This window comes from Coregonus lavaretus, assembly GCF_964263955.1.
Source record: "Coregonus lavaretus genome assembly, chromosome: 24".
Lineage (NCBI taxonomy): Eukaryota > Metazoa > Chordata > Actinopteri > Salmoniformes > Salmonidae > Coregonus > Coregonus lavaretus.
Genome location: NC_140011.1, coordinates 405,282 through 431,013, shown reverse-complemented (window position 1 = coordinate 431,013; position 25,732 = coordinate 405,282). Strand labels below are relative to the sequence as shown.

General features: G+C 45.6%; 4 protein-coding genes and 1 long non-coding RNA gene across 5 annotated transcripts; 4 read left to right on the top strand and 1 right to left on the bottom strand.

Moving 5' to 3' along the window:
- Positions 1–4,884: 4,884 nt before the first annotated feature.
- Positions 4,885–5,508, top strand: LOC311099532 (histone H1-like; the record flags this gene model as incomplete). The annotated part of the gene is made up of 1 exon (XM_084140233.1): positions 4,885–5,508. The coding sequence occupies one exon, from the start codon at positions 4,885–4,887 to the stop codon at positions 5,506–5,508; it is 624 nt and encodes a 207-aa protein (XP_083996359.1).
- A 609-nt stretch (positions 5,509–6,117) lies between these two features.
- LOC311099324 (histone H2A) lies at positions 6,118–6,580 on the top strand (the record flags this gene model as incomplete). The annotated part of the gene is made up of 1 exon (XM_084140046.1): positions 6,118–6,580. The coding sequence occupies exon 1, from the start codon at positions 6,194–6,196 to the stop codon at positions 6,578–6,580; it is 387 nt and encodes a 128-aa protein (XP_083996172.1). The 5' UTR covers positions 6,118–6,193.
- Positions 6,581–7,224: 644 nt separating this feature from the next.
- Positions 7,225–8,006, bottom strand: LOC311099931. Its single transcript, XR_014609770.1, has 3 exons — positions 7,784–8,006; positions 7,571–7,631; positions 7,225–7,478 (listed from the first exon to the last, which is right to left on the bottom strand). It is a non-coding gene; the product is annotated as an uncharacterized lncRNA (long non-coding RNA).
- A 3,790-nt stretch (positions 8,007–11,796) lies between these two features.
- Positions 11,797–18,517, top strand: LOC311099357 (histone H3.2-like; the record flags this gene model as incomplete). Its single annotated transcript, XM_084140075.1, has 2 exons — positions 11,797–11,839; positions 18,159–18,517. The coding sequence occupies 2 exons, from the start codon at positions 11,797–11,799 to the stop codon at positions 18,515–18,517; spliced, it is 402 nt and encodes a 133-aa protein (XP_083996201.1).
- Positions 18,518–24,892: 6,375 nt separating this feature from the next.
- On the top strand, positions 24,893–25,267 carry LOC311099654 (histone H2B; the record flags this gene model as incomplete). Its single annotated transcript, XM_084140375.1, has 1 exon — positions 24,893–25,267. The coding sequence occupies one exon, from the start codon at positions 24,893–24,895 to the stop codon at positions 25,265–25,267; it is 375 nt and encodes a 124-aa protein (XP_083996501.1).
- Positions 25,268–25,732: the final 465 nt, after the last annotated feature.

Below are 25,732 nucleotides of genomic sequence, written 5' to 3'. Positions count from 1 at the left end.
ATCTCCCCACTACCCCGATTGGCCCGTTGCGGAGGACTCCTCTGTCGGTTACTGGAAAGGATGCTTTGCTTCTTTTTTTTTTTTTGGACCGCGCGCCCATCACAATACACTGCGCGGCAAAAACAATAGTACACTAAGCGCGTGCGTACAATAGCACACTGCTGGCCCTTTGCGCGCAATAATAGTCGTCAAAGTCAAGAGTGAAATCTTGTGTTATATTTTAATGCTAGCCTGTTATCGCAAACGAGGCCAATAGTACACTGCCTGCACACAACTACACACTGCGCACTGGCAAAAGCACACTGACAGTCGGGAGTATAGCCTCGAAATGCAGAGACGCGCCATGGCCAGAACCAAGCAAACCGCTCGCAAATCCACCGGTGGCAAAGCCCCCAGGAAGCAGCTCGCCACTAAGGCTGCTCGCAAGAGCGCCCCGGCCACCGGCGGTGTGAAGAAGCCTCACCGTTACAGGCCCGGCACCGTGGCTCTGAGAGAGATCTGTCGTTACCAGAAGTCCACTGAACTGTTCATCCGCAAGCTGCCCTTACAGCGCCTGGTGCGAGAAATCGCCCAGGACTTCAAGACCGACCTGCGCTTCCAGAGCTCCGCCGTGTTGGCCCTGCAGGAGGCTAGCGAGGCTTACCTGGTCGGCCTGTTCGAGGACACCAACCTGTGCGCCATCCACGCCAAGCGGGTGACCATCATGCCCAAGGACATCCAGCTGGACCGCCGTATTCGCGGAGAGCGCGCATAAATGAGGATGACCTGAACTCGAAAATCCCCCAAAGGCTCTTTTAAGAGCCACCTCCATATTTCCATCAAAAAGGCACAATTGTTCGATGTATACACGCACCTCTACATTAGCCACCATGTATGTTGTTCACTAACACGTCTAAAAGCTACGTATTGCACCTTTTAGTTGCATGAAGTCTAGCTTCAATGTTTGTGTGTGTGTGTGTATATACTCTGGCATCATCCACTTCCTTTGAACTATAGTAGCACAGTAAAATGCTTTACAAAGGAGGGGGAAAAGAAACGAGTGATAATATAGGCCGAATAGTAACAAGAATTGTGTTCAGATGAATAATTGACACTATTAGTTGTGTGTAATAATAGCCTTGCATGCAGTCCAGAAAAAACATTGCATGCCAACTTACTTTGAAAGTCCCATGTTGCAGTGCTGCTGAGAGACTCATGCAGAGGCCAAAACTTTACAGTGGAGCACGGAGTCCATCTTGTGGTTAAATGTGGGTACAGCCCATGTGTGCGCACATCATGGTGATTCCCTTTCAGTATTTGCTCTTTAGGCCAGCGTTTCCCAAACGCGGTCCTGGGGTCCCCAAGGGGTTTTGCCCTAGCACTCCACAGCTGATTCTAATACTCCAGCTTGATGATGATGAGTTGATTATTTGAAGCAGCTGTGTAGTGCTAGGGCAAAAACTGGTCCTCTGTAGCTCAGCTGGTAGAGCACGGCGCTTGTAACGCCAAGGTAGTGGGTTCGATCCCCGGGACCACCCATACACAAAAATGTATGCACGCATGACTGTAAGTCGCTTTGGATAAAAGCGTCTGCTAAATGGCATATTATTATTATTATTATAAAACTCCCAAAACGTGCCCCGAGTTTGGGAAACCCTGCTTTAGGCTAATACTAGCCTATTAGGATGACTTGGTTCGATCGCTTTAATGGCAACTGCTGAACTCTGGTTTTCACTAATTACTTGTCCCATGTCACCATTATGAATCCAATAGCAAAACAAATGTTTCAAAATTGCTCAATAGTGAAAGAAGGGCAGGAAACGATGGGTTCTCAGCAATATTTATAGAATATTTCACCAACAACCAATCACTATTCAAGCATAGACATTAGGATCATCAACAAATATTCCTAAGTCATACTACAAAAGGGTTGTAACGAAATGGATTTGTCTGTTCAATGCAAGTTCAACGTCAAAGAAAAAGTGCATCACCACAACAAACGTGTCTTTAGATACACTGTAAAAAATGACTTTGTGGTCATGAAAATGTACTCAAGCTATTACAGTCAACAAAAGCACACGTCATATTATTGGGTAGATCTTTTTGCTTGTTTTTATGAGTAGATAAGCTTGAGTAAGTTGTTTAGATGTGGTCCAATACATAGAGTAAAGATGATAGAGGTAAAAAATGATTATATTACGTTGATTCAACTCAAATAGACATTGTTTTATTTTACCTGAATGATTCATCCTATTATGTATTTAGACCAAGTCAGAAAAATGTTCACATTTTTACTTTGGATTCACTCAATCAGATCCCTTAAGAGAAAAGGTATCCGGACACCGGGAATCCATTTATTTAAACATCAACGGTTTGCAAAACATCTGTTATTATGAGATGAGAAATTACGGATTTGCAATCAACACTGCAGGTAAATCCTGATTGCTGCAGGTAGGCAAAACCGTAGAAATACGAACTACAACACTAACTAGTATAGGATCTCTGTGGGCAGAACCATTACTTACGAGAGATACAATGGAGCTTCAACCCCATAGACGTCACGGGGAACAAAATATTCTCATAGTAACCATGGATACCTACGGAAATGGAGGCTCAAATAGCTCGTGTTTGCACTGTGGGATATTTTTCAAACTACAATGCCAAAACATTGAACAACCCCAATAATCTAAACACTTTTACTCGTTTGTTCCTATAAAATTTATCTGTTCACGAGCACTGCTGATGGATGCCACCTATATTACTTTGGTAATTTTTCCTTTAACCCATTAATGTTGTAGGTGCGCCTTTTTTCAACAGTTCCCAATAGAAATCTGTACCGCACCTGCTGCTATTTCAACCTCTAAATGGCGGCCTATGAAAAGCCAAGTGACGTTTACTCCTGATGTACCGACTGTACCGACTGACCTGTTGCAACCTCTACAACCACTGTGCTTATTATTTGACCCTGCTGGTCTTCTATGAACGTTTGAACATCTTGGAGAGAAATGTGCCCTTAATGGCCACGTACTGTTGTAATCTCCACCCGGCACAGGCAGAAGGGCACTGGGCACCCCTCAGAGCCTGGTTGTTCTCTAGGTTTGTGCCTTTCTAGGGAGTTTTTCCTAGCCACCGCGTTTCTACATCTGCATCGCTTGCCGTTTGGGGTTTTAGGCTGGGTTTCTGCATAGCACTTTGTGACATCTGTTGATGTAAAAAGGGCTTTATAGATCCACTTCATTGATTGATTGATTGATGGTAGAATTGTCAAAATACCAGTGGTAAAAGGTGTGTACCTTGATGAAACCTCAAAATGGTACGTACAACGGATTCAAAAATGGATATTTCAAACCGCAACTGTATGGGAACAAAATGGACATTACATTTTACAATGACATCCTTCATTAAAAACACCTATTTGGTATCTCTTGTATACAAAAACACAATGGAAAATACCGTGGCAGTGACCCTTTAAAACACACCTTGCAGAATAAACGTGTCTTCCTTACCCTCTAACCTCTTTAGCCTAGATGACCGCCACGGGCCCATCGGGGACGGGGTCCCAGACCGCAATGTGCTCGAGCCCCGCCTCTCGGTGACCATCCCCCGGTAGGCAGAGGTTGGTCCCAGCACAGATTCTGTGCCCCAGGCGGCTTCAGCAACAACAAGCGGGCCTGTGGTAGAGGACACCGTTCCTGACCTGCTACCAGAAAAAATGAAGGGAGAGAAAAGTTCCAAAAGGCACCTCAGCGTTTAACTACGAAGGTGTTACAATGTAACCCTGGCATTCAGTCTATGACAATTGTCCTCTGGCCTGGCATTCTGCTTAAGACAGTCATTTGTTCTTGAGGCCTGTCATCTTGACTGTGAGCTTTGAGCAGTCCAGCTCCACAAACACTTTCTGGAATGCCTTGAACGTGTACTCCGGCTTTTAGGGGTGGCTGAGATTCAGAGCATACAGTGAAGGGAAAAAGTATTTGATCACCTGCTGATTTTGTACGTTTGCCCACTGACAAAGACATGATCAGTCTATAATTGTAATGGTAGGTTTATTTGAACAGTGAGAGACAGAATAACAACAAAACAATCCAGAAAAACGCATGTCAAAAATGTTATTAATTAATTTGTATTTTAATGAGGGAAATAAGTATCTTGTCCCTGACATCCTTGGAGAGGTCTTTGGTCTTGGCCACGGCAGAGAGTATGGAATCTGATTGATTGATTGCTTCTGTGGACCGGTGTCTTTTATACAGGTAACACGCTGAGATTAGGAGCATTCCCTTTATGAGTGTGCTCCTAATCTCAGCTCGTTACCTGTATAAAAGACACCTGGGAGCCAGACATCTTTCTGATTGAGAGGGGGTCAAATACTTATTTCCCTCATTAAAATGCTAATCAATTTATAACATTTTGGACATGCGTTTTTTTCTGGAAGTTTTTGCTGTTATTCTGTCTTTCACTGTTCAAATAAACCTACCATTCAAATTATAGACTGATCATTTCTTTGTCAGTGGGCAAACGTACAGAATCAGCAGGGGATCAAATACAAAATGCACGGCCCTTCCGCGGCCCACATGACTTTATTCTGAACGGAGACAAGTCTGCTCGCTGGGCCGTTCGCTTTTGGACCAAAAACACGGCTCCGTCGGTGACTTTTGGCCCGATATAGGCGACCGGAAAACACAAGTGAAAGAGCATTTGGCCAGCCCAGAGAAGCCGAGCTGGGTGGCTTGAGTCTACATGGTTCTCATGTCGCGTTTAAGGCCAGCCCCCTGCTCGGTGTGGAGCTTCAATAGCGCAGAGCAGCGTCTACAGCAAACTACTCCTCGCAGACCGTGTGTGTGTGTGTGTGTGTGTGTGTGTGTGTGTGTGTGTGTGTGTGTGTACCGGACCAAATGACAGACAGACATGGCAGAAGTCGCACCAGCACCCGCCGCCGCCGCGCCGGCCAAGGCACCCAAGAAGAAGGCAGCAGCCAAGCCCAAGAAAGCGGGACCCAGCGTAGGCGAGCTCATCGTCAAGGCTGTGACCGTTTCCAAGGAGAGGAGCGGCGTGTCCCTGGCCGCGCTCAAGAAGACGCTGGCGGCAGGTGGCTACGACGTGGAGAAGAACAACTCCCGCGTCAAGATCGCAGTCAAGAGCCTCGTCACCAAGGGCACCCTGGTCCAGACCAAGGGCACCGGTGCATCCGGCTCCTTCAAGCTCAACAAGAAAGCCGTCGAGGCGAAGAAGCCCGCCAAGAAAGCCACAGTCCCCAAAGTAAAGAAGTTGGCCCCCAAGAAGCCCGCCGCGGCGAAGAAGCCCAAGAAGGTAGCAGCCAAGAAAGCCGTCGCCGCAAAGAAGTCCCCCAAGAAGGCCAAGAAGCCCGCTACACCCAAAAAGGCCGCCAAGAGCCCCAAGAAGGTGAAGAAGCCCGCCGCAGCGGCCAAGAAGGCAGCCAAGAGTCCCAAGAAGGCTACAAAGGCAGCCAAGCCCAAAGCCGCCAAGCCCAAGGCAGCCAAGGCCAAGAAGGCAGCCCCCAAGAAGAAGTAAACCTATTACAAACAGTGTTCTACTCGACACATGTTGTACCACAAAAGGCTATTTTAAGAGCCACCCACCTCTTTCCATAGAAAGCGCATTGATTTCCATGTACTACCTGTCGTGAAAAAGAAATTACGCACACTAGGCTACTTTTACGCACACAACATTGTCCCACTCTGGGTGTGTGCGAAGGGAGAGGCATATAATAGAGGGCCAAAATGGCTTAGAAATTCGACCTCACGAGTGCACCCTCACCAGCCATTTTTATATATGAGCCACTGGGCTATTCCCGTTCAGAGGCAGGCTGCTGTGATGTGTTACAAGTGCCATGTAATAACAATACCAATACTATAGTGGCTTCGATTTCAAACTCAAGAGTGCACCCTCACCAGCTGTTTGTTTCCCATTTGGAGAGAAATAATGTGAGGATTTCATTTCGGACATTTTGGCGCTCACGGGAAATGACACAAAGTAACAAAGTCGGAGGGAAACTAAGTAGCCTCTCACTCGCTGCCTGTGGGTGGGAACCGTCTTAGGGCTGTCTGTCTGTCCGTCTGTCTGTCCCTCGCTCCAATTGGATAAGGCCACACCGGCCCGGTGGCCAATCGTTGCCTCTTGTGGCGAGGTATAAGTACGGCTCTCGAAGTGGCGAGCGGCTCATTCAGACTTTCTGTGACTTTCTCAAGCTACCAATATGAGCGGAAGAGGCAAAACCGGAGGCAAGGCCAGGGCGAAGGCAAAGACCCGTTCATCCCGTGCCGGCCTCCAGTTCCCCGTGGGCCGTGTTCACAGGCTGCTGCGCAAAGGCAACTACGCCGAGCGTGTGGGCGCTGGCGCACCAGTCTACCTGGCCGCCGTGCTCGAGTACCTGACTGCTGAGATCCTGGAGTTGGCCGGCAACGCTGCCCGTGACAACAAGAAGACTCGTATCATCCCCCGTCACCTGCAGCTGGCCGTCCGTAACGACGAGGAGCTGAACAAACTGCTCGGCGGTGTGACCATCGCTCAGGGTGGTGTGCTGCCCAACATCCAGGCAGTGCTACTCCCCAAGAAGACCGAGAAGGCAGTCAAAGCCAAGTAAAATCGCTACTGCGACTTCAACTTGACTACTCAACCCCCAAAGGCTCTTTTAAGAGCCAACCACCTAGCTCTCCAAAAGCGCAAAGTACCTTTCTATGACCGCAATACATTGAGTGGGTGTATACACAACTATTTCGACATTCTGTGCCCACATGAGGCCTTGCATGAACAACAACACCTACTAGGCCTCGTTTGCCATAGCAGGCTAGCATTAGATTACACGTGCCTATAAGATGTCACTCTTGACTTTGGCGACTATTATTGCGCGTAAAGGGCCGGCGGCGTCCTATTGCGCATAAAGGGCCGGCGGCGTCCTATTGCGCGTAAAGGGCCGGCGGCGTCCTATTGCGCGCGCACCGGGAGTTTGAATTTTGGAGAGGCCGGGCCTCCCGTCCAATGGCCAACGGAGGAGGCCTGCGCAACGGGCCAATCGGGGTGGTGAGGAGATGGTGTCCAATCAGCAGGCGCCACTGCCTGCTTTATAAACTTCACATAGGCATTTCGAGGCTATACTCCCGACTGTCAGAGCAGCGCCATGGCCAGAACCAAGCAAACCGCTCGCAAATCCACCGGTGAAAAGCCAAGTGACATTTACTCCTGATGTACCGACTGTACCGACTGACCTGTTGCAAACTTTACAACCACTGTGCTTATTATTTGACCCTGCTGGTCTTCTATGAACGTTTGAACATCTTGGAGAGAAATGTGCCCTTAATGGCCACGTACTGTTGTAATCTCCACCCGGCACAGGCAGAAGGGCACTGGGCACCCCTCAGAGCCTGGTTGTTCTCTAGGTTTGTGCCTTTCTAGGGAGTTTTTCCTAGCCACCGCGTTTCTACATCTGCATCGCTTGCCGTTTGGGGTTTTAGGCTGGGTTTCTGCATAGCACTTTGTGACATCTGTTGATGTAAAAAGGGCTTTATAGATCCACTTCATTGATTGATTGATTGATGGTAGAATTGTCAAAATACAAGTGGTAAAAGGTGTGTACCTTGATGAAACCTCAAAATGGTACGTACAACGGATTCAAAAATGGACATTTCAAACCGCAACTGTATGGGAACAAAATGGAGATTACATTTTACAATGACATCCTTCATTAAAAACACCTATTTGGTATCTCTTGTATACAAAAACACAATGGAAAATACCGTGGCAGTGACCCTTTAAAACACACCTTGCAGAATAAACGTGTCTTCCTTACCCTCTAACCTCTTTAGCCTAGATGACCGCCACGGGCCCATCGGGGACGGGGTCCCAGACCGCAATGTGCTCGAGCCCCGCCTCTCGGTGACCATCCCCCGGTAGGCAGAGGTTGGTCCCAGCACAGATTCTGTGCCCCAGGCGGCTTCACCAACAACAAGCGGGCCTGTGGTAGAGGACACCGTTCCTGACCTGCTACCAGAAAAAATGAAGGGAGAGAAGAGTTCCAAAAGGCACCTCAGCGTTTAACTACGAATGTGTTACAAAGTAACCCTGACATTCAGTCTATGACAATTTTCCTCTGGCCTGGCATTCTGCTTAAGACAGTCATTTGTTCTTGAGGCCTGTCATCTTGACTGTGAGCTTTGAGCAGTCCAGCTCCACAAACACTTTCTGGAATGCCTTGAACGTGTACTCCGGCTTTTAGGGGTGGCTGAGATTCAGAGCATACAGTGAGGGGAAAAAGTATTTGATCCCCTGCTGATTTTGTACGTTTGCCCACTGACAAAGACATGATCAGTCTATAATTGTAATGGTAGGTTTATTTGAACAGTGAGAGACAGAATAACAACAAAACAATCCAGAAAAACTCATGTCAAAAATGTTATAAATTCATTTGCATTTTAATGAGGGAAATAAGTATCTTTGTCCCTGACATCCTTGGAGAGGTCTTTGGTCTTGGCCACGGCGGAGAGTATGGAATCTGATTGATTGATTGCTTCTGTGGACCGGTGTCTTTTATACAGGTAACACGCTGAGATTAGGAGCATTCCCTTTATGAGTGTGCTCCTAATCTCAGCTCGTTACCTGTATAAAAGACACCTGGGAGCCAGACATCTTTCTGATTGAGAGGGGGTCAAATACTTATTTCCCTCATTAAAATGCTAATCAACATTTTGGACATACATTTTTTTCTGGAGGTTTTTGCTGTTATTCTGTCTTTCACTGTTCAAATAAACCTACCATTCAAATTATAGACTGATCATTTCTTTGTCAGTGGGCAAACGTACAGAATCAGCAGGGGATCAAATACTATTTTCCCCTCACTGTATGTCATGCCAAGAAGAATGGCAGAAGCCTTTGCAAAACTCAGACCGGTGATCACTTAAGGATGACGCCTACCTCCTCTGGACCATCACTCGCCACGGCACCCTCCTTGTTGATCGCATAGATTTGCTTTACATGTTGCGCAAGGTCTTGCAGGAAATGACCCCCCTCAGCTTCCTGTAAAATAAATAACAAATAAAGACATTCTGTCAATGTGGGGAACACATTTTATTCCACCTGGATTACGACATGCCCTTATTTGTTATCAGATTGCAGTGAACATTCTCTCCCTCTCTCACACACACACACACACACACACACGTGATCGAATATTCATGGATGAAAATGCTTTATTGCCCCCACACGGTAGTCTTTAATGAGGCCACCTCCAGTAAAGCTGAACAATAATTCCTCACATCATGACCCTGATATAGAATAAAATCACTGATCTCATTGGATTCAATCTGTGCATGTGAAATCTATGAAATCACTGACCCAAGTATCCTATATTAGCAAAAGGTGTACAATAGCACAGCGGGGCCCGTGGCTTAAATTGCAGCACCGAACATCAGCCAGCTAAATACAAAACAGTGCATTTTTCCTGAGGATACTTTACCATCCAGCATGACCCGCAATCTGTCTGAAAGTACTCCTCCCTTGGAATGGAATAAGGACAGCAGCTTAGGGGTGTCCTGCATAAACCTTGCCTCAAGATGCTTTGCGGTGAGCCTGTGGAATTGTTCATTTATCTGAAAGACAAATACTGAAATATCATCAAGCAAGGCTCATAACAAAGAGGTTTGTCATAGTGAAGACATCATTTGGCATTTTCTTTTTTTGCCTGCCGACTCACCTTAGAGGCTTCTAAACAGAGCAGGCTATCTGTCTTTCATGTCTTCAACACTGGGACACTGGTTGATCACTTCCTGTCTTTTGGCGGGCAAATGTCTTGGTCATATTTCCTGAAATCACCCTTGTGTGGTCCTTCTTTGCATGTTACTAATTCTATTCTCTGAGCGGCAACATCTGTTAAAAGAAGAATCTAGACGACTAAACATAACCATTAACCCATTTTTATCAAGACCCTGCAACTACAACAAGTGGCTACGAATTGTGACAAAATTGATTATTTCCATAGCCATTACAGCAGCTAGCTTTTAGCTAACGTACGTTAGCAATCAAGGGCTGACACACGGTTGATACGCTACTAGCTAGTTCGCGCTAATACACATGGGCAGACAAACCTAAATTAGCTAACGTTAGCCTAGCTTAGAAAGTAACCTAGCTAGCACAAGCGCCCTTATGTTAGCTAGCTACCTACTAGTTAAAGGTAGTATGACACGTGGGACGCCGTATTCTCGGCATATTCAACAGCGTTTAAATAATGCATTACCTTCAACAGTGTTATCTTGTGATCAAGCCATCAATGTTAGGTGATTTTTGGTGGTGTCAAAATGTTAGCTAACGGGTTAGCAATTAGCAAGTTTGACATTTCAGTGGAAATACTATTTTCAGCTTTGCGCAGCAAATGCGCAGACAAAACATGTAATCAAAAAACTGTCATTAAAATAATGCGCATTTGTCCGGCATAGATTTGACTTGCAAAAGCGGCTGATTTTTGCGCATCATTTCCTGTATTTATGTTAAATCATTTGGAATACATTCACCACACTAAATCATGTTCACACGCACAAATAATTTACTTCAAGATTTAAAGTTTAAGAGAGTGAGTACTCAATTGGACGACATTTCATTGTTACATACCTAGTCTCGTCTCAGCTCAGTGTATTATCAGACTTCTTGAGGTAGTGACCATTTTTGTCTTTCGCAGCAATAGTATCTCTTCTTCTGTCACTAACTTCGGGGTGCAGCGCATATGGTTCAGTGGCGCTCATCAACGCCATCTACCGTCGGGGAGTTTGAAAAAGGAACGAACGAGTCTCTGATCTTGTCAACATCAGCATTTTGCTCTACTTACCGTGAAGTAAAATCATAATAGTCATCATCATAATAGTAGTACATTACAGTATATATTTGAGTAAAATAGTACAATTTAAAGGGAGTATGTCAGGGTCAATTACTGACAAATGAGAACACACTAATCCTCAGGGGTCATTTTGGGGCAAAACGCACCACTTTGTGAAGGTTTTGTTTTGATTGAAGAGCAAGAAAAGTAGTAATTGGTTCCACATCTTTCCCTTCTAAATGCGTTTGCCTAAGGAAAGCCAGTATGCACATATCTAAATGTTATAAAACATTGTTGTTTTTTTTGCCACTCAGAACACAGACATTTACCTTAAGAGTTACCCTCATTTTAGACTTCCCAACCATACATTTTCATGACAGTGTTCCTAATCTGCAGTAGGCAAAGCAGTTGAAAATCGGTAGGTTAACACCAAACCGTGAAGTGATTATGAATTCAGAGCAGTCGGATTAGGTCATAGTCAAATACATTTGAACAAATGAACAACAATATCACACGGAAAGTGATGTGAGCATTGCATTGTGGAAAGCAATGACTTTACAAGAACAAGTATTGCAATGCGAAGCATGTATTTCTAGATTAAACACTGATTCAGTGTGGTGAACAAGTACCTGTATGATTTGGTGTGCTCTACTTGAACATGTGCTTAGAGTTTTGAAACCACTGCCTATATGATGAGCTGTTGTTGTATATTTTTTTTTACCACATACTTATGAAAATTGCACCGGTTGAGAGATGATGGCTCTCTGAGCCTACGGTGAAGAGTACTTCTGATCCAGCAGGTGGTGCTAAGATCCCTCCCTATATTACTTGAATGATGAGTTGACTTATTCATTATAGCTCCTAATGATTTTAAGGCCAGTGTTGGCAAACATTACTTCTGCTCCAGCAGGTGGCCATGAAATCCCTCCCTGTATGACTTGACTGACCAGTTAGTTGGACTCCTTATAGCTCTTAATGATTTTAAGCAGAGTGTTGGCCACATGACTTCTGGTCCAGCAGGTGCCTTTTATTTCAACGCCTCAGGCAAGTAAAACGTGCAATACGTAGCTTTTAGACGGGTTAGTTAACAACATACATGGTGAGAAATGTAGAGGTGCGCGTATATAATAAGCCATTTAACAGACGCTTTTATCCAAAGCGACATACAGTCATGTGCGCATACATTTTTACGTCCCGGGGTTCGAACCCACTACCCTGGCGTTACAAGCGCCATGCTCTACCAATTTAGCTACAGAGGACCACGAATAAATATATCAATTGTGCCTTTTTGATGGAAATATGGAGGTGGGATTTTGGAGATCAAGTCATAATTTACGCGCGCTCTCTGCGAATAAGGCGGGCCAGCTGGATGTCCTAGTACACGATGGTCACCCTCTTTGCGTGGATGGCACACAGTTTGGTGTCCTCGAACAGACCGACCAGGTAAGTCTCGCTAGCCTCCTGCAGGGCCATCACGGCGGAGCTCTGGAAGCGCAGGTCGGCGATTTTTCTCCACAGGCGCTGGAAGGGCACAATGCGGATGAGCAGCTCAGTGGCCCTTTGGTAACGACGGATCTCTCTGAGACACGGTGCCGGGCCTGTAACTGGGAGGCGCTCCTGCGCGCAGACTTGGCGTTGAGCTGCTTCCTGTAGGCTTTGCCAAGGGTGGATTTGCAGTCGGAGTATAGCCTCGAAATGCCCATGTGAAATGTATAAAGCCGGCAGTGGCATCTGCTGATTGGACACCATCTCCCCACCACCCCGATTGGCCCATTGCGGAGGACTCCTCTGTCGGTTACTGGAAGGGATGCTTTGCTTCTTTTTTTTAGGACCGCGCGCCCAACACAATACACTGGGCGCCCAAAACAATAGTCCACTAAGCGTGTGCGTACAATAGCACACTGCTGGCCCTTTGCGCGCAATAATAGTCGTCAAAGTCAAGAGTGAAATCTTGTGTTATATTTTAATGATAGCCTGTTATGGCAAACGAGGCCAATGGTACACTGCCTGCACACAACTACACACTGCGCGCCGGCAAAAGCACACTGTGCGCGCGCAACAGCACACTGATGGCCCTTTATGCGGAATAATAGTCTCCAAAGTCCAGAGTGAAATCTTGTGTTCTAATCTAATGCTTGCCTGCTATGGCAAACTAGGCCTAGTAGGTGTTATTGTTCATTCATGGCCTCATGTGGGAACATGATATAGTGCCATGTATGTAAGAAATAGTCGACATAATTGTGTATAAACCCACTCAATTGGTTGGCTCTTAAAATAGCCTTTGGAGGTTGAGTTGTCAAGTTGAAGCCGCAGTAGCGAATTTACTTGGCTTTGACGGTCTTCTTGGGGAGTAGGTAATGGGGAATGATGTGAGGCTTCTTGTTTGCACGGGCAATGTCTCCGGCCAACTCCAGGATCTCAGCAGTCAGGCACTCGAGCACGGCAGCCAGGTAGACTGGTGCGACAGCACCCACACGCTCGGCGTAGTTGCCTTTGCGCATCAGCCTGGGCATCTCTTAATCCATCTTGATGTAAAATTTGTTCCCAACATTGAAAAATGTCTGTGTTTGTGTGTTGTTTTTTTTCCAGCAAGATGAAGGGGGTGATGTCCTGCAGGACCTAGCACAACATGTAAGGAAAATCGTTGTGTACTAACCTGGGATATTTACGTTAAGGATTATGTTTACCAATCGATGACAGTATTGACTCAATACGGGGTTTGCTTTCCGCTATCCGTCGCCGTTTAAATGTCTGACATATAACCGTGCTCGAGAAAACCACAGGTAGCATAATGTATTTCAGCAGATTTCATGCGTTTCTGTGTGAAAAGACACGAATTTATGTGCTACTTAATTAGTGCGAAAAGACACCAATTTAACACACAACAACCATAAACGGATAGCCTATTTTTCTTAATTTTCTTTATTATGGCTAATTAAACGTTATGAATATACAGAAATGTTGTCTTTATTTAATAATGTTTCAAACATTGGAGTTGTATGCCTATGTACTGTTTGAGATTTTCTGAACATCATTTGTGAGAAAATACACACATTTACGTGCAACTTAATTCGTGGGAAAATTGTTTTATTAATGCTAACGCTGTTTTCTATGCTTGATTTCGATTAATACTTTGGGATACTGGTGCACTTTTGGTCAGAAAGGCCCCTTTTTCGTGTAGGCAACAGTACACGATTTTCTTCATAATGCATTTCATATTTCGTAGAGTCTAAATTACACAATTTTCTTCATTATTCATTTAATACATGTTAAAGAGGTTAATGTAAAAATAATGAAATATGTCGGCTTTCACTTATGGCACTTCCAAGGCCTTTCTATTGTGGTTATGTCAATCATATTATATACTTAGGCTATTGTAACATGTTCAACCAGTTAGCAAGTCAGAAATGTCCGTTTCCTAGTACCGACTAGCACTTGAATGCTGTATTATGCCAACTTCACATTCTCGTGGAAAATGGGAAGTTGTAACTCCCACATGATTGTGTTCAAGTGGTTTTGAAGTCGGAACAATTCTTAAACCAATAAGATTGGCAACAACATTTTCACTATTTCTCACTTGTAATTCCTACTTGTAGGGTCATTCAAGTGAAACTTCCCAGTCGGAACTAGGTATTTCCGATAACTCTGATAGCACCCTGAACACGACATTAATATGTGTGATCGACAACAGTAGGGTTTGGGTCCCGGCGTGTCCAGTCCCCATACCCATTCCATAGGAGTGAGTGTCAATTGTCTACTATATGTCCGTGCTATGTGAAGTAAGTATGGTGATTATTATTAAGGTTCTGGTCGTCTGAGATAACAACAAGTAAGGCTATACAACATACAATATCAATAAATATATATTTTCTCCTATTAGTGTATTTGAGTTTGTTCTGTCGTTTATGGATGATTTAATTGAAATTGCAACCAACTCTCTATGGCTTGTTTTAGATATAGTGATATTTGAGAGATTATTTCATTTCAAATAACTGAAAGTGAGAGGTTGTAATTTGAATAAAGGGGGGAAATGCCATTATTGAACATGTGGTGATTAGAACAAAAGATTTCACTCTTGACTTTGGCGAATATTATCGCGCGGCAGTGTCCTAATGCCTGCGCGCAGTGGACTATTGGTATCGTTTGCCATAGCAGGCTGGCATTAGATTAGAACATAAGATTTCACTCTTGACTTCAGCGACTATTATTGCGCATAAAGTGCCGGCAGTGTACTGTTGCGCGCACATTGTGCTTTTGCCTGCGCGCAGTGTGCAGTTGCATCCGCGCAGTGTACTATTGGCCTCGTTTGCCATAGCAGGCTGGCATTAAATTATAACACAAGATTTCACTCTTGACTTCAGCGACTATATTGCGCATAAAGGGCCGGCAGTGTACTGTTGCGCGCACATTGTGCTTTTGCCTGCGCGCAGTGTGCAGTTGCATCCGCGCAGTGTACTATTGGCCTCGTTTGCCATAGCAGGCTAGCATTAAATTATAACACAAGATTTCACTCTTGACTTTGGCGACTATTATTGCGTGTAAAGGCCGGCAGTGTTCTATTGTTTTGGGCGCGCAGTGTATTATTGCGGGCGCACGCAAAGTGTATTGTTTTTTGGCGTACAGTGTGTTTTTTGGGCGCGCAGTGTATTGTTTTGGGCGCGCAGTGTACTGTTTTGGGTGCGCGGTCAAAAAAAAAAAGAAGCAAAGCATCCCTTCCGATAGCCGACAGAGGAGGCCTCCGCAACGGGCCAATCGGGGTGGTGGGGAGATGGTGTCCAATCAGCAGATGCCACTGCCGGCTTTATACATTTCACATGGGCATTTCGAGGCTATACTCCGACTGTCTAAGAAGGAAGCTAGCGCCATGGCCAGAACCAAGCAAACCGCTCGCAAATCCACCCGTGGCAAAGCCCACAGGATGCAGCTCGCCGCCAAGGCTGCGCGCAGGAGAGCCTCCCCGTTACAGGCCCGGCACCGTGTCTCAGAGAGATCCGTCGTTACCAAAGCTCCACTGATCTGCTCATCCGCAATGTGCCCTTCCACCGCCTGGGGAGAAAAATCGCCCTGTTCTTCAAGACCGACCTGCGCTTCCAGAGCTCCGCCGTGATGGCCCTGCAGGAGGCCAGCGAGGCTTACCTGGTCGGTCTGTTCGAGGATACCGAACTGTGTGCCATCCACGCAAAGAGGGTGCATATCGTGCCCTAGGACATCCAGCTGGCCCGCCTTATTTGCAGAGAGCGCGCGTAAATTATGACCTGATTTCCAAAATCCCACCTCAATATTTCCATCAAAAAGGCACAATTGATCTATTTATACGTGGTCCTCTGTAGCTCAATTGGTAGACCATGGCGCTTGTAATGCCAGGGTAGTGGGTTCCATCCCTGGGACCACCCATACGTAAACATGTATGCACACATGACTGTAAGTCGCTTTGGATAAAAGCGTCTGCTAAATGGCATATTATTATTATATACGCGCACGTCTACATTTCTCACCATGTATGTTGTTAACTAACCTGTCTAAAAGCTACGTATTGCACGTTTTACTTGCCTGAGGCGTTGAAATAAAAGGCATCAATCCAAATGGATTATCTACAATAGTCAAAGTCGCATGGCCAAATCAGGAAGGCTCCGCGCATCCGTTGCTGTATTCAGCACGGTTGAATGCATTCAGAGTCAGAGGTTGAGGATGTGTCTCTCTGGCGGGAGGTAAGCTTGGCTTATATACATACAGAGGTGGGTAGAGTAGCCAAAAATTGTACTCAAGTAAAAATACTGTTACTTCAGAATAATATGACTCAAGTAAAAGTAAAAAGTAGTCATCCAAATAATTACTTGAGTAAGAGTAAAAAAGTACTTGGTGAAAAAACTACTCACAGTGAGATCATTTTATTTATTTTGGGATATGTATCCACATCACCATCAGACCATTTTATTGGTAAACTACAAGTTGTATTGTCAGTGATCCAATTTACAGTTTAGTCATTTAGCAGACGCTCTTATCCAGAGTGCATACATTCTTCATTCTGGCCCCCGTGGGAATCGAACCCACAACCCTTGCGTTGCAAGCGCCATGCTCTACCAACTGAGCTACAGGAGGGTCAATACCTTATATAGTACCTTTATATAGTACATTTATCATAATGTGGTTGTGACAAGTTTGTTTTTAAACCTTGGATTTCTAATCCCTTGATATAATTGTTGGATCTGATTTGAATAGCTAACATTTCGATGGCCATAATAAATAGATATACCGATAGTGGACAACTTTCTACATTTCAGCACCACGGAGCTCCTCTATTACCCGTCTCGTGAGTGGAGATGAAGCAGAAGTGCTGTCCATTCAACTGTGCTGAATAAAGCAACGCTTCCTTTGTCCTTCCTGATTTGGCCAATTATTTGGCTGGAGTATTTCGGCCTGCCGCGCGTCTTTGACTATTGTAGATAATCCCTTTGGATTTATGCGTTTTATTTCAACACCTCAGGCAAGTAAAACGTGCAATACGTAGCTTTAAGACGGGTTAGTTAACAACATACATGGTGAGAAATGTAGAGGTGCGCGTATAAATGGAGCAATTGTGCCTTTTTGATGGATATATGGAGGTGGGATTTTGGAGATCAGGTCATCATTTACGCGCGCTCTCCGCGAATACAGTGGGCCATCATGATGTCCTAGGGCACGATGGACACCCTCTTTGCGTGGATGGCACACAGTTTGGTGTCCTCGAACAGACCGACCAGGTAAGCCTCGCTAGCCTCCTGCAGGGCTATCACGGCGGAGCTCTAGAAGCGCAGGTCGATCTTGAAGAACTGGGCGATTTTTCTCCCCAGGCGCTGGCAGGGCTCGTAACGGGGAGGCGCTCCTGCGCGCAGACTTGGCGGCTAGCTGCTTCCTGTAGGCTTTGCCACGGGTGGATTTGCGAGCGGTTTGCTTGGTTCTGGCCATGGCGCTAGCTTCCTTCTTAGACAGTCGGAGTATAGCCTCGAAATGCCCATGTGAAATGTATAAAGCCGGCAGTGGCATCTGCTGATTGGACACCATCTCCCCACAACCCCGATTGGCCCGTTGCGGAGGACTCCTCTGTTGGTTACTGGAAAGGATGCTTTGCTTCTTCTTTTTTTAGGACCATCACAATACACTGCGCGCCAAAAACAATAGTACACTAAGCGCGTGCGTACAATAGCACACTGCTGGCCCTTTGCGCGCAATAATAGTCGTCAAAGTCAAGAGTGAAATCTTGTGTTATATTTTAATGATAGCCTGTTATCGCAAACGAGGCCAATAGTACACTGCCTGCACACAACTACACACTGCGCGCTGGCAAAAGCACACTGACAGTCGGGAGTATAGCCTCGAAATGCAGAGAAGCAGCTCGCCACTAAGGCTGCTCGCAAGAGCGCCCCGGCCACCGGCGGTGTGAAGAAGCCTCACCGTTACAGGCCCGGCACCGTGGCTCTGAGAGAGATCCGTCGTTACCAGAAGTCCACTGAACTGTTCATTCGCAAGCTGCCCTTACAGCGCCTGGTGAGAGAAATCGCCCAGGACTTCAAGACTGACCTGCGCTTCCAGAGCTCCGCCGTGATGGCCCTGCAGGAGCCTAGCGAGGCTTACCTGGTCGGCCTGTTCGAGGACACCAACCTGTGCGCCATCCACGCCAAGCGGGTGACCATCATGCCCAAGGACATCCAGCTGGCCCGCCGTATTCGCGGAGAGCGCGCATAAATGAGGATGACCTGAACTCGAAAATCCCCCAAAGGCTCTTTTAAGAGCCAACTCCATATTTCCATCAAAAAGGCACAATTGTTCCATGTATACACGCACCTCTACATTAGCCACCATGTATGTTGTTCACTAACACGTCTAAAAGCTACGTATTGCACCTTTTAGTTGTCTGAAGTCTAGCTTCAAGGTTTGCGTGTGTGTGTGTGTATATACTCTGGCATCATCCACTTCCTTTGAACTATAGTAGCACAGTAAAATGCTTTACAAAGGAGGGGGAAAAGAAACAAGTAATAATATAGGCCGAATAGTAACAAGAATTGTGTTCAGATGAATAATTGACACTATTAGTTGTGTGTAATAATAGCCTTGCATGCAGTCCAGAAAAAACATTGCATGCCAACTGACTTTGAAAGTCCCATGTTGCAGTGCTGCTGAGAGACTCATGCAGAGGCCAAAACTTTACAGTGGAGCACGGAGGCCATCTTGTGGTTAAATGTGGGTACTGCACATCATGGTGATTCACTTTCAGTATTTGCTCTTTAGGCCAGCGTTTCCCAAACGCGGTCCTGGGGTCCCCAAGGGGTGCGCGTTTTGCGTTTTGCCCTAGCACTCCACAGCTGATTCTAATACTCCAGCTTGATGATGATGAGTTGATTATTTGAAGCAGCTGTGTAGTGCTAGGGCAAAAACTCCCAAAACGTGCCCCGAGTTTGGGAAACCCTGCTTTAGGCTAATACTAGCCTATTAGGATGACTTGGTTCGATTGCTTTAATGGCAACTGCTGAACTCTGGTTTTCACTAATTACATGTCCCAGGTCACCATTATGAATCCAATAGCAAAACAAATGTTTCAAAATTGCTCAATAGTGAAAGAAGGGCAGGAAACGATGGGTTCTCAGCAATATTTATAGAATATTTCACCAACAACCAATCACTATTCAAGCATAGACATTAGGATCATCAACAAATATTCCTAAGTCATACTACAAAAGGGTTGTAACGAAATGGATTTGTCTGTTCAATGAAAGTTCAACGTCAAAGAAAAAGTGCATCACCACAACAAACGTGTCTTTAGATACACTGTAAAAAATGACTACTACTATTACAGTCAACAAATGTACTCAAGCTATTACAGTCAACAAAAGCACACGTCATATTATTGAGTAGATCTTTTTGCTTGTTTTTATGAGTAGATAAGCTTGAGTAAGTTGTTTAGATGTGGTCCAATACATAGAGTAAAGATGATAGAGGTAAAAAAGGATTATATTACGTTGATTCAACTCAAATAGACATTGTGTTATTTTACCTGAATGATTCATTCTATTATGTATTTAGACCAAGTCAGAAAAATGTTCACATTTTTACTTTGGATTCACTCAATCAGATCCCTTAAGAGAAAAGGTATCCGGACACCGGGAATCCATTTATTTAAACATCAACTGTTTGCAAAACATCTGTTATTATGAGATGAGAAATTACGGATTTGCAATCAACACTGCAGGTAAATCCTGATTGCTGCAGGTAGGCAAAACCGTAGAAATAGGAACTACAACACTAACTAGTATAGGATCTCTGTGGGCAGAACCATTACTTACGAGAGATACAATGGAGCTTCAACCCCATAGACGTCACGGGGAACAAAATATTCTCATAGTAACCATGGATACCTACGGAAATGGAGGCTCAAATAGCTCGTGTTTGCACTGTGGGATATTTTTCAAACTACAATGGCAAAACATTGAACAACCCCAATAATCTAAACACTTTTACTCGTTTGTTCCTATAACATTTCTCTGTTCACGAGCACTGCTGATGGATGCCACCTATATTACTTTGGTCATTTTTCCTTTAACCCATTAATGTTGTAGGTGCGCCTTTTTTCAGTTCCCAATAGAAATCTGTACCGCACCTGCTGCTATTTCAACCTCTAAATGGCCGCCTATGAAAAGCCAAGTGACATTTACTCCTGATGTACCGACTGTACCGACTGACCTGTTGCAACCTCTACAACCACTGTGCTTATTATTTGACCCTGCTGGTCTTCTATGAACGTTTGAACATCTTGGAGAGAAATGTGTCCTTAATGGCCACGTACTGTTGTAATCTCCACCCGGCACAGGCAGAAGGGCACTGGGCACCCCTCAGAGCCTGGTTGTTCTCTAGGTTTGTGCCTTTCTAGGGAGTTTTTCCTAGCCACCGCGTTTCTACATCTTCATCGCTTGCCCTTTGGGGTTTTAGGCTGGGTTTCTGCATAGCACTTTGTGACATCTGTTGATGTAAAAAGGGCTTTATAGATCCACTTCATTGATTGATTGATTGATGGTAGAATTGTCAAAATACCAGTGGTAAAAGGTGTGTACCTTGATGAAACCTCAAAATGGTACGTACAACGGATTCAAAAATGGACATTTCAAACCGCAACTGTATGGGAACAAAATGGACATTACATTTTACAATGACATCCTTCATTAAAAACACCTATTTGGTATCTCTTGTATACAAAAACACAATGGAAAATACCGTGGCAGTGACCCTTTAAAACACACCTTGCAGAATAAACGTGTCTTCCTTACCCTCTAACCTCTTTAGCCTAGATGACCGCCACGGGCCCATCGGGGATGGGGTCCCAGACCGCAATGTGCTCGAGCCCCGCCTCTAGGTGACCATCCCCCAGTAGGCAGAGGTTGGTCCCAGCACAGATTCTGTGCCCCAGGCGGCTTCACCAACAACAAGCGGGCCTGTGGTAGAGGACACCGTTCCTGACCTGCTACCAGAAAAAATGAAGGGAGAGAAGAGTTCCAAAAGGCACCTCAGCGTTTAACTACGAAGGTGTTACAAAGTAACCCTGACATTCAGTCTATGACAATTGTCCTCTGGCCTGGCATTCTGCTTAAGACAGTCATTTGTTCTTGAGGCTTGTCATCTTGACTGTGAGCTTTGAGCAGTCCAGCTCCACAAACACTTTCTGGAATGCCTTGAACATGTACTCCTGCTTTTAGGGGTGGCTGAGATTCAGAGCATACAGTGAAGGGAATAAGTATTTGATCCCCTGCTGATTTTGTACGTTTGCCCACTGACAAAGACATGATCAGTCTATAATTGTAATGGTAGGTTTATTTGAACAGTGAGAGACAGAATAACAACAAAACAATCCAGAAAAACGCATGTCAAAAATTTTATAAATTCATTTGTATTTTAATGAGGGAAATAAGTATCTTGTCCCTGACATCCTTGGAGAGGTCTTTGGTCTTGGCCACGGCGGAGAGTATGGAATCTGATTGATTGATTGCTTCTGTGGACCGGTGTCTTTTATACAGGTAACACGCTGAGATTAGGAGCATTCCCTTTATGAGTGTGCTCCTAATCTCAGCTCGTTACCTGTATAAAAGACACCTGGGAGCCAGACATCTTTCTGATTGAGAGTGGGTCAAATACTTATTTCCCTCATTAAAATGCTAATCAATTTATAACATTTTGGACATGCGTTTTTTTCTGGAAGTTTTTGCTGTTATTCTGTCTTTCACTGTTCAAATAAACCTACCATTCAAATTATAGACTGATCATTTCTTTGTCAGTGGGCAAACGTACAGAATCAGCAGGGGATCAAATACTTTTTTCCCCTCACTGTATGTCATGCCAAGAAGAATGGCAGAAGCCTTTGCAAAACTCAGACCGGTGATCACTTAAGGATGACGCCTACCTCCTCTGGACCATCACTCGCCACGGCACCCTCCTTGTTGATCGCATAGATTTGCTTTACATGTTGCGCAAGGTCTTGCAGGAAATGACCCCCCTCAGCTTCCTGTAAAATAAATAACACACAAATACAGACATTCTGTCAATGTGGGGAACAAAATGTTAGCTAACGGGTTAGCAATTAGCAAGTTTTACATTTCAGTGGAAATACTATTTTCAGCTTTTTGATGAGCTGTAGTCAAAGGTGATTTTGGATTATTATATATGATTATTATTACGATATGTTATTATATTATTATTTTCAAGGCTATAGGGTGCGGTAACAGGCCCTCTGTGATTTGTTGTTGTACTGTACATGTCAAGTATCTGCACTCTAGCCTAATTTGCCTAACCCGCTAGGGAAAAGTCACTTCCGGTCGTAGCTGTATCCCACCTAGTCAAAACCTTGTTAGTCCTTATCCTAAAAGGCACCCTCTGTTCCTCGATATACTCCACCGAGGGCCGGCAGCCAGTAAGTACAGGTAAGTGACAATTATGGCAACAATAAGTTGTCCTATGAAAGCTAGTCACATCTGAGATGTTAAACTGCCCTGAATGATAAAGTGGCAGTCTGTGCTCTTGGGCCCTTATGGCATCAGTGCCCCCCTCCAATTTGTCCCTTTTGAAATGAACAGTTGAGATGGGCCCTCTTTCTGTGGCCGTCCTTTGACGACACATCTGAGGCTATCCTGCAGGAATACAAATGATCAACATCATAACAATAATCCCCATTATAAGAAGCTTTATTATTGGTTTGCAAAGAAAGGTACCATACAATATTGGCACATCACTATCACCTCTGTATGGGTAGGAAATCAATCCCTTCATTGTGTGTGTGTGTGTGTGTGTGGGTGTGTGTGTAAAGGTACGCCACTCTCGGCCTCATCGTTTATGCATACGGTCGTCTTCATGCAACAAAATAGAAGACATTCCCAAATGTGCTTACATCATAGCATAATGTCAGGGAGTCACACAAACAGTGTGTGCTGTTTGGCTGCAACACACATTAGGCATAAGGATGATGACAACTATTTTCTAAATGCTCCAGCTTGCAGAGGGATCACCACCCCTCCCATCCGCACCCCAGGTCCTCTTGGCCCCCTTACTGTCAGGCCGAGTGCTGTCTAGGGAAGAAAGAAGAAGAGCGATGTTATTAATGACAGTCAATACGACACGTCCTTCCATAGCTAAACAGACTGATCCTACTAGTTCAGTGTTTCCCAACTCCAGCGGTAGAGTAGACTACCCCCAACAGGACCCATTTTCTTGTAGGCCTGGACAGCCACAGCTGATTGAACAACCTGTCACCTAAATAATAGAATCAGGTGCAACAACAACAACAACAACAACAATATGAGGAGAGGGACACAGTGTACTAGCTGATCTCCCAGTTGTCACAGTTTGGCCTTGTGTTCCACATAGCCTATATCAGTATTTGAGTATGTTTCCCGCCCACGTTAGTTGCTTTCACGTCATCTTTGAAATCGCTCCTCCCTAGTCCCCTAGAACGAGCGCCCTCCCCTTTGCAACGCCTCCGAACATATAACAGAGGCGCGCTTTCTGTGCCGCCGGCCTCAATCAGGTCGACCAAACGCAGATAATAGCGCACCGCGCACCGGCGCTGAAGTCATTCATTCACTTGAACTCTACTAGCGAACACACCATGTACGGAAGAGGCAAAGGCGGCAAGGGACTCGGAAAAGGAGGCGCCAAGCGTCACCGCAAAGTTCTCCGCGATAACATCCAGGGAATCACCAAACCCGCTATCCGCCGTCTGGCTCGCCGCGGCGGCGTGAAGCGTATTTCCGGTCTGATCTATGAGGAGACCCGCGGTGTCCTGAAGGTGTTCCTGGAGAACGTGATCCGTGACGCAGTCACCTACACCGAGCAGGCCAAGAGGAAGACCGTTACCGCCATGGACGTGGTCTACGCTCTGAAACATCAGGGACGCACCCTTCAGGGTTTCGGCGGTTAAACCCACTCTCTTCGGAACCTCAACACCCCGACTCGAACCCAAAGGCTCTTTTAAGAGCCACCCACATCCGCTTCAAATGGGCCCATTCCATATAGTGTTATATATATAATTTTTTTTTTAGTATGCTATTTAGTAAGAAAGTATGAGCCACTTCGAGTGGACAGGGAGTATTAATTAGAGGATTCTAATGTCCCGTCCAGTTTTAGCGCACAGAGGGAGGCCTATATCTGACAGTGGCAAAGTGTAAGAACGTTATTATTTTGGGTCAAGCAATAGTGGAATTTGGACAACATAAAGCCACCACGAGTCGGTAGACGTGGCTCGAAAAGAGGGGGACAGCGCGCACACACACGCACAGTCCAAAATGGGAGCCCTATGTCTGACGGTGCCAAAGTGGGCAATTCTATCACCAGCATTATTTGGCACAACAATCGTGCCATTTGGACACCTATTAAAGCCCCCCTTTTGAAACACACAATTCCCCATCAGTCACAGAGCATAAGCTATAGAGAGGAGGGAAGGAGGGAGGGAGGGAAGGAGGGAGGGAGGGAGGGAGCAAGCAGGGGAGTGTCTACGGCCGCTGACTTTGCTTCGCTTCCTCTTCATAAGACGGGTAAGCGCCCTTCACCCCCTCATTCGTTTCTGAGAAGCAACGAGACATCATCATGCCCGAGCCAGCAAAGTCAGCACCCAAGAAGGGCTCCAAGAAAGCCGTCACCAAGACCGCAGGGAAGGGCGGCAAGAAGCGCAGAAAGTCCAGGAAGGAGAGTTACGCCATCTACGTGTACAAAGTCCTGAAGCAGGTCCACCCCGACACCGGTATCTCCTCCAAGGCCATGGGAATCATGAACTCCTTCGTGAACGACATCTTCGAGCGTATCGCCGGAGAGTCCTCTCGCCTGGCCCACTACAACAAGCGTTCTACCATCACCTCCAGGGAGATCCAGACCGCAGTGCGCCTGCTGCTCCCCGGTGAACTTGCCAAACACGCCGTGTCCGAGGGCACCAAGGCCGTAACCAAGTACACCAGCTCCAAGTAAACAGCTCATTTGGACTGCTCTACTAACCCAAAGGCTGTTTTAAGAGCCACCCACTCTGTCAGTAAAAAAAGCAATTCCATCGCCACCGAATGAATGCGTAGGTAGGCTGCGTTACATTGTACGACCGCGGTTACATTGTATCATTGTTTAATGGGCGGCGCGCGCCGGCTCGGAGAGCGGCTACATTGTATCATTTCCCCTGCCCGTTCCAGCGTAGGGGTTTAGCGCGCCTTTTTTGGTGTCTTTGCGCGCTGAATAGTAACCCATGTTTGTCGGGCTCCATTCCAGGTGAAGGCAATGTAAAATGGCACCATTTGACAAAGGGTGTAAATAAATAAATCAAAAAGGCAGTCTGTTGGGTTTGATTGGAAAGAAATGCCTTTTGTCGTCTAATGAGCAGATAGTCATTTTGAGTTGACTTCCTGAATCGGTAGGACACGGATGGAGTGAATGGATGCTCCATCA